Source organism: Leuresthes tenuis, unplaced genomic scaffold (assembly GCF_036924035.1).
Source record: "Leuresthes tenuis unplaced genomic scaffold, fLeuTen1.0.hap1 SCAF_9, whole genome shotgun sequence".
Taxonomy (NCBI): domain Eukaryota; kingdom Metazoa; phylum Chordata; class Actinopteri; order Atheriniformes; family Atherinopsidae; genus Leuresthes; species Leuresthes tenuis.
This window is the reverse complement of record NW_027325363.1, coordinates 10,077,924-10,094,568: the sequence shown is the minus strand read 5'-3', so window position 1 is coordinate 10,094,568 and position 16,645 is coordinate 10,077,924. Positions and strand designations below refer to the sequence as shown.

The 16,645-nt window shown below is 38.7% G+C and overlaps 1 protein-coding gene across 2 annotated transcripts in view; it reads right to left on the bottom strand.

Annotated features, from left to right (window-relative positions):
- dph1 (diphthamide biosynthesis 1) overlaps window positions 1–16,313 on the bottom strand; it is a 53,652-nt gene extending 37,339 nt beyond the window's left edge. For both annotated transcript variants that reach the window (XM_072392237.1, XM_072392238.1), the window contains exons 1-3: window positions 16,240–16,313; window positions 14,816–14,965; window positions 4,884–4,947 (exon numbers count right to left, since the gene is read on the bottom strand). In XM_072392237.1, coding sequence (XP_072248338.1) covers window positions 4,884–4,947; window positions 14,816–14,965; window positions 16,240–16,291 — 266 coding nt within the window. In that variant the 5' untranslated portion in view covers window positions 16,292–16,313. The remainder of the gene's footprint in view (window positions 1–4,883; window positions 4,948–14,815; window positions 14,966–16,239) is intronic.
- Window positions 16,314–16,645: the final 332 nt, after the last annotated feature.

Sequence of the window (16,645 nt, the reverse complement as noted above, 5' to 3'; positions counted from 1 at the left end):
TTGGGTATGCACGTGCTGCTATTTGCTGGGTCATTTATATTCCTCTTCTCTCAGAAAAGAAGCAGCAGTAAATACTGCAGCACGTTCATAAAAGTATCTTCTCAACCTTGGACGAGACAGCAGGCAAACCATCAAAGGCAATAAAACATATGGTATAGTGACAGCACATACATCACTGACTGTCTGCACAAAGTTATTTGCTTTGTTTAGATACTGGCAGACAACTGAACGCCATAAATTGGCATAAAAGAAAATCAGATAAAGGAGGACTGGCACAATAATAGACCAATTTAGAGAGCGGTAATGGGACTACAAACATGGGAGAAAACCAGTATTTTCTAAGTTGACAACTGGGCTTCTATCTGAACGCAATGCACTCTACAGTGCATGAACTGAAATAATCTATATGATCTGGACTATAATTTCCAAAAATATGTATTAATTAGTTATTGGTGTTATTAGCAATGAAATTATTAAGTTGTCGAGAATTGGTGCAAAGTCATTGTACGAAATCATATAAATGTTATTTAACACCTTTCAAATGATAAATCACAATTAAACCGTCTATCCTTCTTTCTAATGCAATGAAAGTATAAATGCAGTGAAAGGGTAATACATATTTAGAATTTGAAGTGCCACAATACAACCATACAATCCTGTCTGTGACATAGAGGTGTAGTTATGATCTTATGAGACACCATGGTCTTTCTTCCTGTGTGTGTCTCAGTCCAAGCTCATATATTCTGTGCCGTGGCAATCCATCTGGCTGCAAGTGCCCATTAATGTGTGTCAGTCCCTGTTGTGCAGTACGGAGCAAGCAAACGTCAACATTTTTCTCCCCTAGATGAACTATGTTGTGCAGCTAAAAAGTCCTAAAAGGTGGATAAGGCCAAAATCCACACTGCACTGGTTTTCCTGATGTAGTGCGAGTCCAAGCTAAGTTTAGTCTCTCTTTGTTTGTTTGGACTAACAAGTTGCAGCACATTAGGTTGTATATTGCACCTTACTAGATGATGACTGCTTTCATAATCATCCCATAGAGTTCCCGTTTAAAATGTCTAATACACAAAGTTGTCAAGTTACATTCTTTTTACAACAAAATTGGCACAACTGTACAACTTCTTTCCCATTAGCTTGTATCATATTTACTACTCTCAGAGACAACAATACAGACTACAATAGGAGGGGATGGAATTTGAATATACTGTGGTGAGCCACAATCTCTGAATAACATGCATAACGTTCTGAGAAAAACTGTTTATTACTTTTTGGCTGGACACAAGGGCAAGCGCAACAGAGTGTGCAACTAGCCTCTGTCCAGACGGGTAAAATGGATCCATTGTACCGTTTGTTTGTTTCATTTTTTAAATTGATCATGAGATGCAAGCTGAACTACATCAGCAGGCAACATATCTGCAAAACTCCTGTCTCCCCAGCTAATTTGGCGTAGCCTACTATCTATCAACACTTGATAAAGCGAAGGTTGGGAATAGTTGGGTGAGTGGTATTGCCAGTGTCAAGAAAACTTATCATCACTGCAACTGAGAAGCCCCTTTGAAATGAGGAATAATATGGTTTAAAATCTTTTTTAGCACTATTCTTTAGCAGTAAAATCCAGACCTTTTATAGTATTCCGTTAGTTTTACAGGGGATTGCTTTCTGAATGGGGGTGAACAGAGAGAAGTGGTTAAAGAGAGAGGAGCTAAAATGAACCATTCCAGATAGAGGGTGAAAAGTGGTGCTGAGGAAACGTACAGCTTGAAAACATTTTTTAATATAAAACCATGTAAGCCCATTATAACAGAGCTCCAAAATAAAATTAGGAACCTCTAAATGGGTATAATATTGTTTATTTAATTTTCTTGTATTTAATACTGACTGCTATTCCTGAATTGTTTGCTATTAATTTTTTGTTAAAGCACTTTGAAGTCAGAAATGTGGCATTTTTACTCCAAAGTCACATTAGACTCTTGATTCTCAGTGCTGCGTCACGGTCAATGCATAAATATGAGTGAAAAATCATGTCTTTTCCCCTCATTATTAGTATGAATATTTATGAAAATGGATAGAAAAATGATAAGGCCAGGAAAGAGAGGAAAATAAACAGATGAATATGAACTCATCATACCTTACATTAAGCATGGGACACTGACTGTAAAAATGCACACATGTAAAGAGCAAACTGCATTAACTGCAGCATGGCACTAATTCAGAGCAGCTTGTCCTCATTAAGACTTAGCAGTCCATCCCACTGAAGCGCCTTACTCTGAGGGCAGCTTAGCTCTTTCATCCCCATTTTAATATGGACCTCAGCCCTGTTTCCGATGTACAAAGGTGGCAGAGATGGTGGTGACAGAGCTGTTCAAGTCCAGGGACCTCTAGTAACCCCAAATGCATAGTGGGTGACACAAGGTTAGCTGTAGGATGTGCCAAATCCTTTCATTTTTTTTCCCTTTCCAACCACTACTATCCAATCCTACTCCTGATGTCAATAGGATTAGTATATGGGGTGGAATGGATTTTTATCAATGCGACATTTGCCTGAATCTTCACAATATTGCTCTAAAAGGCTGCTACTGATAAGTCTGGTTTAAATATTTTGAATTCTAAATGTTGGGACCTTTGTTAAGTTTTACTTGACATACATGAGTTATTTTTGATTGCTTGATTTATTTTTCATGCAGGCATGCTTGAAGTGATCCAAGGCTTTGCAGCAGAACAGTAAGAGAATTTATCCAAGATGTGGGTGAGATCGAATTTAACACCAAGAAGCAGAAAGCTTTCACCTGTGGGTTAATCCTCGGAAAGTATCAGCCAAATTTTGTGTGTAATGCTGAGATTTTTATCGAGACCATTCTGACTTCAAGGGCACTACCTTTGAGATTACAGTTTGAAGTGAGAGTAGATATAAAAGATCTTGTGTTTTTTTTTTTTTTTTTATAGTGTTGCACATACATCCCTGAATGGGATAAAAAAAAATCATGCAGTACAGTGCTTTCATAAGGCCCTGCAAAATGAGCATGTGATCAGTTAAACTGTGTTCATCTTCTAAGAAAATAATGCGGAATTTAATCAAACTTACTCCGTCTGGAAGAATAACTTATGCCAACATATTAAATCTATAACCCAAGGTCACACAATGGGTCACAAAAACAACTTTGACAGACAACGCCTGAGATGTGAGATTTGTTTGCCTTCGCATTCAGGAATTCATTGTGGCTAAATCTAGTTAAATCAAGATGTATTAACTGAAAATATCCAACAAGGACATAATTGTGGACTTGAGAGTTTTGCTATTTCACAGCTGCCAATCTAAGCCATCTGGTGTCATCAAAATTATAAAGTCAACCTGTCAATCTCTCCACATGATGGAAGATACTCAGAACTTTGCACAGTCTCTGAAAAAAAATCAAAGAATCTATCAGTTAAAGCTGGAAGGTGTGGAACTGGAATTGTGGAAAGACAGCACAGGCAGGGGAAAAGTTTTACAGGGTTGAGGAAGTACACAGCAGGGCCTAATGAGGGGAAACTGCGAAAAACATCTTCTCTATTGCAGTTGGGGAGAGAAATCATGTGGATTATGAAGAGAGTGTGAAAAATACAGTTAGATGAGCGATAGAAGACGAGACATGAAGACAGTCAGGAAAGCAATTAGTGTCCGCTAATTGCTCTCATTAAAGCAGATGTGGCTGATTTAGTAGACTCCGTGATGGACAGTTCAAAGATATACAGTCCTTGTGAACTGCACAGTCGTGTGGTTTGAAAGCTGTGCTGCACACAGTGGCAGGTTTCGGTCTGATAGCAGCGGCACTGATAAAACCAGAACCTATCATAAAAATTTCACTCCCACTTTTTTGTGATAAAAAAGTAAAAGAGACTCTTAGGAGACTTAGAGAGAGATAAAGCGATGGAAGAAATGTCATAGTGTAGTAGTGAAGATGGACAAAATGATGGTGTAGAAGAGAAGATAAGGAAGTAAAAGTAGAAAGACGACAGTCAATACATAGCAACACTAAGCTTTTCTATTCATATGCTAAATAACCGTCTACAAATAGTAATATAAAGTGCATGTAATCAAGAAGAAAATAATACATTCAGACTGATGTGATCTAAGCTTCCTGCGTGAAATCCAATATCCACTCAGCCTGAAAAGTTTATAGCAGCTCCCAGCACTCTATTCTTCATCTTGTCCATCTCATAATCAAGTTTCTATTGACTAAACACAGAAACGAATCCTCTCCGGGAGTTTAATGATAGCAGCCATTTTCTTTGTGAAAACCCATCACAGGCAGTTCTCCTGGCAAACTGAGGCTAACTGAAGGTGAAATAAGACCAGATAGAACAAGGACATTTTTTTTTACTGTACCTCATTGTAACCTTTGCACAAGTGTGCTGTGGAATGCATCTATTTATTTACAAAGCACTAAAGAACCAGTCTGATTTAGCACAGTGAAGCCCAAAAGGCAAACTACGTTTAGCAGACCTTCAGAGAGACTGAAAGACATCTTGCAGCAGGATGAAAAAAAAGAAAGTGGTGTCTCTGTGATAGAGTGTTGTGGTGCACATTAGGGCATATGCAGACTGAAACGGAATGTAATTAACAAGAATGATATCTCTTCCCTCCTCCAACTGTGAGCAAGGGGAGCTGTGATATCTGCTCTAACCAAACACAGACCAATCGTGTCTCGTTTTCTGCTGAATCCCTGATTGAGTCAAAGGCGGGGAACCATGATAAAGCCCCCACCCTCCTAATGAGTATCAAGTGGCCACGCCAGTTAAAGTTCATATGCTGCTGGCTTGATTTCCGCACCTGCAGCTCACTCTCAGACTCTCAAATAACATTAGTGATGAACGTATGAAGCCTTTTTCTTTTTCCCCCTTACCTCTCAATTATGTCAGCAATGGTGCAGGCAAACATCTGCAGGCCTTCTGGAAGCTGCAGAGCGACTGTAAAGAGATGAAACGGCAAACAGAGAAGTTACATATGCCGCTTAGAAAGATCATGACATGCTATTTCATACATTTTTGACAGAATAGCTATACATAGCCATTGCTAGTTTAAAGTACTAACAGCAAATAGTGATACTCTAGGGCAATATTCATTTGGTCATGCTGGTGCTGTTGGTTTATTTTAGCAGGTGATGGGCTGTTTCAAAGTCCAAAACAATTACCCCACTCCATCTCAGAAGCTCACAGCTTGCCACAAGCATCATGCATAACACTTACACTCATTCTGCCCTAAAGTCAAGCAACCAATTAACATTCACAGCGCCTGCTGGTGCTGTTAATGTTGGTGACAGGAGACCAACCAACCTACTGAAGTATGACTGGAGAAAAACCTCATTTTGGGCAGGGTTCACAAAGTGGTTTGTGATGCTTTTTTAACTCTGCATCAAGAAAAAGGCAGTTTTTCTGTCGTTTTGTTTTTTTTCCTAATAGAAAAGAAAGAAGGGCTTTGAAGCACAGCTTTCCTCTCATGTCAACCGCACCCAAAATGTATTCAAGGACAGCTTCCTTCATGCATGTTCATTAAAAAAATGCTTGCAGCTAATGCAAACACATGGACCAACACTATATGAAAACTTCTTAACCTAAAAAAACAAAAATAAACCGACACATCAACCTCCAGAAAATGAAAAGACGTAAAACTTGTTAAGTATTTTAACCTCTGCAGGTTTTAGAGTGTCTCCAACCCGCTCATAATTGTTGACTTGCTTTTTCTGTTCAGATCAACTTTTCAACGATGAGAAGGGACACAAACACAGTGTTGTAACTTTACACCAACTGGTTTTGAAGCACTGAAATCTGCACACAACGTACAGTGTACTGTTATCCTGCAACATGAACCAATCTAAACAAATTATGGCTTATTTTAAGTAACCTAATCACCTCTGTCCACATGCACATCATAGCTGAAACAACATTCTCCTAAAAACACTAACGCCCTCCACAAAAGTTGAAACCATATGGCCTTTTAATGTGCAAAATGTGTTGGGTCCACTCCTCTTAACGTGACTTTATTCCACTTATTCTTTTGTATTTGAGACAAACTGAACTGGTTACAAAGTGAAATGAATTTGCATTTAATCATGAGCATTTGCTCAGTTTATATTATTAATCATGGTTAAGGTTCTTGACAGCAACAGTTTCAGTATATCTTTATTATCTTTCTGTATGTCTTTATGAGGGCTGTTTAATTATATTTTTCCCCAAACATCAACACATTTGTTTGACTGTAGTGCCAATATAATTCGACAAGAACACAATGCAGCCACCTGCCAGCAATTATAAAAATAATGACAAAAAAAAACCAACTTGATTTGTGTCTAACCTTTCAGATTAACATTCATCAATATGTTATGGACTACTCCAATTCAATCAACCATATAGGTTGCTTGTACCCTGTGATATGAAAAAACAATAATTACCAAATGTTGTTATAAAGCTGAAAAATCACTGCAATTGCTTCACTTTCTTATTTCTCAACATCTCAGCTACCAGGTAAGAGTGAGGAATAAAATACTTGGATAAGGAAAAGCTCACGGTCTGTCCAAAAATACACTCTGTCAGGATGCCAACATTACATTACAGGAAAACATGACTGCTGCAGGTTGCATATTTTTGAAACATTATGACTGTTAGGTTGTCATTTCCGCTTGAACAAACAACCCATGCTAGAAACCAACCACTCAAAGTTGAACATTTGTGCTTGATTGAACAGTGTCTCAAGTGAGGTATAATGCCAAGAACCCCATATAGTCGGAGTTTTCTTAAAACAACATGTCATGCTGCCATAAGTATAAAAAGCCTCGAAAATGTGTTGTTGTTACATAAAGAGGGCAAATTATGGAGAAATGACTTGTTTCTTTGCTTGGGAGAATATGTTTTGGGTGTCTGAAGTCTACCAACTCAACCACTCAGAAAAACATAATGCTGGTGATTTGTGTTGGGCCCACGACATCTGAAATATGACACTGTGAGCGGTTTAGATTTACGGGGGGAACGGATGTCTCACTAAAAAGATATCCAGCCTCCTCCCTTTGTGTCTCCACCTAACTTCCACTTCAGATGAGACTACATTCCCTGTACCTCGGAAGTGGGAAGTTGAAATGCTTTCGCTCTTGCATTTTGCTATGCTATCAACATCAAATCTGATCATTAGTTATATAGTTCACTTAAGAGAAATTAATGAGCTAATAATGCTCTACCAGTACTCTGTTTTATATTTTACATCCCAACAAGGGTATCTGACTTCTACTTGGTGTTCTTTCATTTCTATTTACCACTCCAGACTTCCCATTTGTCACTGAATACACACAATCAGTGCAGCACTGGTGACTGGTGAACTTGGTGAAATATTGCCCATATATGCAACAGTTCTTACTGTTAGCAGTTAAAGACTTAAAAGGCAGAGGAAGTCCACAGTATATGGGGCCACTATGTGACTGAGGAATTAAAACGCAAGTTCTCAACAGGTGAGTGTTTTAACAACATGAACCAGTTCAACACACAACTCAGCAACAAGACCTAAAAGAGGGATCGATGGTCTGCCAGCTGTCTACGGTCGAAATGCAGCATTCTTCAGCCATTTCAGCCTGTGATCTTAGCTCTCAGACTGTTTACTGACTGCTCCCTTATACCACAACAAGGTCAATTGAGTAGAACAGATCTCATATGGTAGGCTATAGAACCTATTGTCGAGAAAAACAGAACAAAGGTGTTCATTTTGACATGACACCGACGTGTTCAGCTTCCACCAGATTAATAGAGCGCAGTGTGTCAGAGGGGGGGGGGGGGGGGGGGGGGGTTTGGATGAGAGGTTTAGATAATGGGGCAATATAATCAGGTTTCTTTTTTTTCTTTTTTACTTCAGAGAAGGCACACGGGAGATTACAAATATATGTGTAGAAATTCTTGAAATACGTCTTGTGGCTTTTACTTTAAATATGTTATTCGACTTCTATCATATATTCAAGAATGTTTTTAGCATATATCAATCCTGAAGCATCACCATCAAAGAAGCATGATTACATCTTGTTTTAAGAGACTGCTAAAATATTGATTAAGTCTGGTCTAAAACCCAAAGGAATAAAAGAAAAGAAGCAGAGGATGATCGGGATCAGAAATAAATGTCAAACTTGTTAGAGATGAGTAGGAAGAACAAAACTGGTGCTATGGAATGGCAAATCCCTTCAAAAAGGTAGATTTATTTCTCATTAATATTAATCTAATATTAATCTAAAACATTTCAAATGAATGAAGTGAAAAACTGCTACCAATTCAGGATCCAACTAATGATAATTTCATTAGTTTCAAGGTCAGAAATTGTGAAAAAGTTCAGCCCAATCTCCCCAGAATATCTGAAATCCAAATATTTGTCTACATGTTTCACAAATAAGTACTGTTATGATCCAGGGGTAACATTTTTCAGATGGTTATATACGTGTTGTCTAGTGTTTCATCACAGGCAGCAACGTATAACAATTTGAACTCTTCTAACATTAGACGTGTATTTTTAGCATGAAAAACAACCATTAACATTCATTTAAACCCTACCCATTTACCCTACCCGCTATTTTAACTTTAACCATTCATGGGTCAGAGCGAAGGAGAAAAAAAAAGGAGTCTCAGAGCAGTTAAAGTCATTTCTCAATCGACAAATATCTATGTTGTGTAACACATGCATGAAGCATGATATCTCAGGAGAAGAGCAGCAGCATTACGAGCAACTGAACATCATACAGCGAGAATGTGGGTAGAGGCAGAATGTTTATAGCATGCAAGCTGCATCTCCGAAGAGACAAAGACTTAGTGTGGGGCCTTTTTTTGAATGATACTGCATGCTTTTTGTGGTGGACCAATATATCAATTACATGTTATGTGATTAAACCGGGTTATGGAGACAAACTACATTTTGATGACCAGCAGTACCAAACTCAAAAAGACTAAATGGTCTGTTTTATAAAACAAAGTTAATAAAGTATGAGATATTTCAGAACCTGATCATGATCCATTTCCATACACATAAACTTTTAATCAATTGCCAATGTACTTTTCTTGTTAATCTGCCATTCATTTAACTGACAGTGGAGAAAAGGATCCAATTCACCAACTTCTTCATAAAGGTTCAAAAGCCATGAATAAACAAGCCGTTTCAGTATTCAGTAGAAGCAGCTTGATCAAAAAATGGGGTCAAACACGACCATCATTTGATTTGCAGTGAGGTAATCAGTTAAAAAAATCAGAGGAAATGTTGATCTGTCCTGACAACGAGGGAGTCTTCATCATTGTGACGACGTGTCATGTCAGTCGATTTTTTTCTATTGTCATTTCAAGGACTTTAATTTCACAAACATGTACTCTGTGTACAAATTTTCAACAGTTCAGTGTGAGATATCTGCCAACCAGTTTGACACATGGAGTGTGTACCTGGCGATAAAGGCTTTGTTTGAATCAAGCATGACATTTTCCTCCAGTCAAACTCTGTCACGCCTTCCTTCAATAAATTCATGCATGGTCTCAGTGGACACTTGCAGCTTGAAACGACCGACTTCAGCACAAAAACATTTTCACATGACTAGGCCAGAAACAGTTTCAAGACTTCAGTGCCAGACAACATTAAACAATAAAAGCTGGGACAGACAAAAGGCCAAAGAGGTTGAGGGAGGGCGGCCATGAGATGAGGTGATTGATGGAGAGATGCTGGGAGGAGGAACGAGAGGACTTCTCACTGATGAAAGGTTAAGAGAACATCCAGCACTCAAGGAGACAGAGAGACAGGTCATTACCCGGAAAAGGGCAAGTTTATTAACAGAGAAAGGTTTCAGAACACACCTTTGCCAGAGTTGACAGAAGCAAAGAGCTTTCTCCATCTACTCCCCCAGTAAAAGGTGAGTCAGATGCTAGGGGTAGGCCTGGCTTTAAAGTTTGCACTTTAAATGTATCATGATCGCAGCTTTTGACTTTAAAGATAAAGTCCATAGCCTCACAAACTTTAAAAAGACAATTAAATGGATGTTTAAAAATCCAAAGTAACAAGAGAGAAAACTCCACTGCACCACTGTTGTAAAACTTACGAAATATTCAGTAAAGAACAGTTTTGCTTCATAAAGTGTCAGTCACCAATCATTTCATTTTGTACACAAATGTACTGCTGCAACTAATAGTTGCAGAGCAAATTAGAGCTGTTAATATGCTAAATGAAAATGTAACCTAAGGAAGTGCTGGAAAGACCAATTTATCAGTAAACGGTAGACCGAACAGACAAAGCCGTGGGTTTACACATGAGATTTCAAAGGGGAGGTTGCCAGAGGAAGGAGAATAAGACTACAGACAGGGTTTATGAGAGTGAGCGCATAACATCTTAATGTGATGAATTTTCAAATGTCAAACAACTGCAATGCAAACAACTAAAACAGAAACATTTTGGTCATAAATGTCCATCCTGTAGTTTCACATACTGTGTATCATTAGGTGCCAAAATAAAGCCGCAATTAGAAAATAAGAACATGAGTAAAAATAATGCAATCCTACAATAAATGAGGAAAAAACACAAATGAGGACAAATTCCATTATAAAACAGTAACTAATCTACAGTTATGTAGAGTAAAAGCATTTGCACTAGTATGAAAAAGAGCCTACAGACAAAGAAGGTACACTTCAACAACATTACAGGAAAATGAGGTAAATGTATAAATCTCTTTCTGACTGGAGCTGTGTTACACTTTCTAACTGCAACAGTGTTTCCCTGTTGCTTGTTCAAATATGTTGGAAAAAGTAAAACCACTGACAGCCCATGAATAGCACTGCCCCAATAACAGCAATGCAAAGCCCTACTTAGAAAGCTTGGATTCTGGCATTCGTGTGAAAACACATCAACAACGCAAACACTGCTGAAGACACAATGACCCCCCATGGCAACAGCAGTTAGCCTCGCCACTGAAGGACAGTGTGTCCTGCAACAGCAGAAATGTCTCCAGAATCCTGACAAAAAAACTGTTTTTGACCTTCCTTTACCTCCGTTAGAAGCCTTAAAATTCTTATAACTGAATGACTGTAGCTGTATTGAGTTTTAGCTTTCATAAAATAACTTTATTATAGAAAGAAACGTGCGGATACTGAAAGGAGGAGATAAATCCTCCAACATGGTGCCTATTGTCTTTAAGCTAAAGGAAACATGTAAGAGAACATTTCAACTATGATGTTTTGATTACATCTTGTAATTACATCTTGAAAACAGAATTATTCCCAAGGAATTTCACAATCACCCCAGGGAAATGTAGTCACAGATTCAAGGTCCCTCAAAACACTTAAATCTCCACTGCTTTATTTTTGGCTTTATCTCCGTCTTGTTTGAGCGTGAAGAAGAATATACTCAAGGCTGAACAACTTCTGTATGAAAGAAGGAGTTCAAAACACTCTCCAACTGTACATCAGCTCACACATAACTAAATTAACACAGATCTGAACAATGTATCAGGTCGCTAAGAACATGTCCTCGAGTCTTCAAAACTACTTTAAGAAATTCTTCTAAAAACAAAATATATATATAAATCTGGCTGAAGTGATAACTACATAATCAAAACTAGAATCAGCAAGATCACACTGAAATTCCTCACTGTATAACGGTCATATTACTTTAAACTGAACATGAAAATATCATATCATAATCTGGGAATGCCAACCCCCAAAGAACAAGAACCCATCTGCTTCCATCTGAATTCTTTACAAGCTTAATCCAAACAGCGTTTCCCTATAGACACAACGTGTCGCTCAGTGTGGAACGGAAAGGAAGCTGACAGCCAAGAGCAGAAGAGGAAGTTTCCGAAGAAACTAAAATACAAAACGATGCAGGCATAAAACCACAAAACCACAAAGTTTTCACTCTTTATAAACAGACAACAAACAAATCTGGGAAGCCAATATGAAATTCTATTGTGGGTTGTTCTCCGGTGCTCAATTTCAAAAGAACTGTGTGAGACTCAAGGGGAGGGGGGGGGTTCAGAGGATGACAAAGAAACAGATGGGCATAAAGAGGAACACGGGGGACAGGGGTGATGAGGTGAGTTCACTCTTTGAGTTCAGAGAGAGAGGATGCGCTCAGACGTATATAAAAAACCAACAACATCACACAACAACAAAAAAAGCAAAGCCAGCAGGATGCAGTCAGCCACATGCTCCAGACAGGGACAAAAAAACTGATGCAACCTCTTGGCATCTCATCTGCATATTTCCACCTGAGGTAGACAGTGACCACATGCTTTGTAATTTACAAAAGGGAAGGGGGATTTTCTTTTCCTTGTGCTAGGGGATGCCTTTGAAATAATACACAAAGACCTGACAAAGCACACATTAGGTGAAGTCAAAATATACATGTAGCAATGTGCTAGGGCAGAAACTAAAAAGGCACGCTATCTAGTGAACATTTCCTAAAAGATCTGTCTCACAGCCTCATGCTGGATTTAGATTTGATGCAACATGACCTTGACAGGACACAGTTGTGGTGGTGACTCTGTACGAACAGACAAAACTGCCTACTAAGACTGCAGACTTTCTTTTTTGGTTAAAAGACCTGCATGATGAAATAAACTGATGAAAAATGGCAAAAAGACATGACATCTGAACAGACAGATTAACAAGTACAGACAGCTTGCATGTTGGAAAGCAGCACATTTCTCTCCTTCTGGTTGAGAATATGACTTTTTCATCAGGTAAGTTCTGCTTTCATCATAGAACAAAAGGAACTGCAAAATAAACTGCATTCATCTTTTAGATACACGGCGTACAAATCTTTCTGCATGGATGGAAAGAAGAAAATTCAGTCGGGGCACTAGCAGCTTCAGTGTGAGTACAGCCTTCCAAAGCTGTCAAAAACACAAGTGCAATTCCTGGGGGAGATGCCATACCCCCCCCTCCAAAAGATCAAAAAGGCTAACACATCCCATTCACATATTCAGTGTTAACTGATGCCAAAACACACTGGACATGAAGTGCTCGTGAAAAGCATCTTGATTCACTTGGCTGTCTGTGCTGAGCGAGAGGAGTGATCACAGCACAACCAAAAAGGCTTTTTGTGAATATTTAGTCTTCAAGTAAGTAGTCAATACAGATGACGGTCACTGTTGGGTGGCTGCGAAGGCCTTTTGTAAACTGGGTCTGCTTTTCTATATGGCCCTGCACTCGATAAACTTGTGTGAACCTTCCAGGTAAGCAATTGTACAATGAAGTCCTCAAAGTAGGTCAAAGCACAGATGCATTCATGGGTGTCGTTTTGAATGAAGTCTAGCACAAGCTGTCTTTCTGTGGGCAATGCTTAAAGCTCTCCATCCCATGCATTCACACATTCCCTGCAAACTATAAACTTTCAGAGCAGTTTTAATGGAGTTAGACACTAAATGATGGACTGATTTTTGTTGTATCTTGTGCTGATGCTGAAAATGAGGATAAAAAAGAAATTTTGTCAAATCAAGAGGGTTGTCAGCGTGACAAAATGCAATTTTTGCTCCATCCCTGCTGGTTAATGTAATTAGAACCAATCCTCTTATGCAAATACAGGCTGTGTACAAGACATATGCAGATCCTTCACTTCCATGCATCTTCATCCAGCCTCTGATCCAATTCAGCTCATTGTGTAAGTTAAATCAGCAGCCAGTTGTGCAATGTGAAAGGCTTAAATTGATTGTTAGTATTGTGGAATTGTAATTGGCTCAATCTTTTGCACTTGATCTGTTTGACCAAGTGTTTTCAGAGCATTTCTCCCTGAGCATAATTTTCTAATTGCTCCCAATGAGCAGACAGTATTCATGGCCACCCACAGAAAATGTGCTGCATGCAATTTCTTCTGACGGAGCACTCTGCCTTTTTGTGCAGACACTCAGAGAACTTCAAGTTAAAAATGTCCCTGAAGTAGCATATGATCCATGGCTTTGTATTGCGAAGGTGACATATCCCTAGGCTGTTTTCTATTGGCAGAATTCACATGACATGAAAGCAATCATGACACGTGAATTATAAAATGTGCAAGCCATAACCGTGTTGATTTTTGTCACTGTCTAGCCATGTATTTAGTAACATATATACCTAACCATGTAACTGTGTATTTTTAACTCCTAAACTTAAATATTTGTGGGTGACAGTGCAGTAGTAAAGTTAGGAATCGCCAGTGGGAGGAAGGTAGAAAATAGACTATTGAAAATGGTTGAAAAGGTAAGTGGATTATCCGCGTCTGCTCTCTTTTCCTTCCTCCTTCAAAGTGCTTGTTGTCAATTAAATAGTGGCAAGACGAGGAAAGCGGACATCATCTACCAGAGAAAACGTATGCAGACGATGTAAATTAAAATAATCAAAATAAATCAAGTGAGCCAGTCGAGTCATTTCACATTCTGTCATGAGAACGGTTTGCTGTACTCATATGAAATCAGAGAAAAGAGCACCACCAAATCAGTAAAAACTCTGTTCCAAGCTTGTGAGTCCTGTGCTTTTTTCACTGCTTGAGTCACAAGAGTGAAGATAGCTGTAGTCAACATTAACATGCGTGAGAGGGCTCTTTTAGCTGGACTTAAATCCCTCCCAGTATTCTGCCAGCACTTTTCTGCCAGAGCAAAGCACTACGTGGACATTTGCCTTTAAACCTCTTATGAGTGAGGACTCCCAAAAAGATGTTTCTTCTTAGCTATAAAATTAATTCTAGAACTGTGTCTGTATCATTTGAAATCTGACAAACTGCTACATCTCAACAGAAACTATGACTGTCTGTTAAACAAGAAAATAAAGAGAACAAAATGAACAATGTGTATCATGAGGAAATACAACTCACCTCTCTTAGCTTTTGCTTGTCTCACTCGCCAAACTGTCTTGTGGATCTCAAAGTTGTAATTTGCAGGCAGGGCTTTGATTGCCTCCTGCAGCTCAGGGTCTTGGAGGATTTCATCTGGAATTTGATTGGCTACCCGCCGTGGACCTCGGACTGAACAGATAATTATATTATTGAGCTGTCAGCAATGTAGCAAACCCATGTTGAAGCAAAAGCGGGACTCAAATATTTGTTTCCCAAATCTAAACTCCACACATGCAGAGGCTTCTGGGTAGGGAACTGGAGAGCACACAGAAAAAAGAAAAAACAATAATCTTCTCAAGCTGGATTCCATGAAAACACTGCAAAGTTTGAAATCCAAGCTGACACCAGAGTTGTGCTGATGCACTGATTCAGTTTTGTTCAGTGAGCATTTTTACTTGACACATGAAAAAGACTGAAATTGCTTGAAATTTAGCTTCTCAATACCAGACAATCATGCCCAAATAATGCAATTGGGGACTGAATCACTTCCGCATATATACGCCCAATCAGACTCAATTGGGCCTAAGAGCTCTGCCCATGCTGTAAAGTTCCACCTTCCCAAGGAAACTGGGATGTAAAGTGAATACCTTTGTACCGTGAATGCAGCTTGTATTCCTCACTGGCAAATTACACATTATTCTAAAACGTTTGAAGAAATGCAGTTAATCTAATAGAGAAATCTCACCTGTGTATATTTCACAATAATTAGAGGCAAAGTAAATTAATTAATTCAGTAAATGAATACACATGTTTGTTACCAACCTTCTGTTAAACTCCTCAGTCTGCTTACAAAACATTCCTTACAATATCTTCACAGGCTAAAAAAAATGCATTCAATTAGACCAATTGAAATAAAGTCAAGTAGTGACAGTAGGTGTCTAATAAAGCCAGAGTTGTGTCAGGTTTTTTTTTTTTTAAAGATGCCAAACTAACCCACCCCTCACCCAATCTTAAAAATAGTTTAACGTAAAATGCATTTCATTCTCCCAGCAAAAACACTTTTGTTTAGGTGGCGTTTCTTTGCGTCAGTTGAAAATTGTGTCTTCAACAAAAGAAGACTTCAATAGCTGCGTGACATTTTCCAGCCTGTGCACGGCAGAGCCATTTTTGACGAGGATGAACGCAGAATGGATGGTAACAATTAGTCAGAAAGAAAATACGCTGTCATGTCGGTGTATCAGAGTGAACACAGCGGGATATATTGTAAACACAAGACAGAGTTAGTGATGTTTCCCTCCCTCTTTCTTGCATCACTCTCCGGCTGCTGGATGTACTAAAAACAACTCGGTGTGAATGTGTCACACTGACGCGGAAGCGGAGGAGAAGGAGTTCATAGATTTAGATACGTCGCATACATGTCTGAATAAATCCCTTATGATAACATTAATGATAACATGATTTACCTGTGGGCTTTTTGACAGGAACTATCTGCACCTCACTCGTGGGCGCAGCCATGTTTTTTTCTCCCAAACATGAAACACGTGAGACCCAGACAAAACCAATCAACCGAGGAGGGCAGTGAAAATAAGCCGAGCACCGAGGTCACCGATGTCCCTGAACGGGACAGAGGGAGCATACAGATAAACTGCGGTTGCAATAATATGATAAAGTAGATAAATCCACAAAAGAATACTGAATTAAATCGGTGTAGATTAAAGTATTTGCAAAAATACCGTTCCAAAGTGCTTCTTAGGCAATGTAAGTAAAATGGAAAATAAGACTAATAAATAGATAAACGAATAAATATAACAGGCTACAACTAAATTAATAAAAAAAAAATTGAACTGATAAGAGAAAAGAAAAATCCCC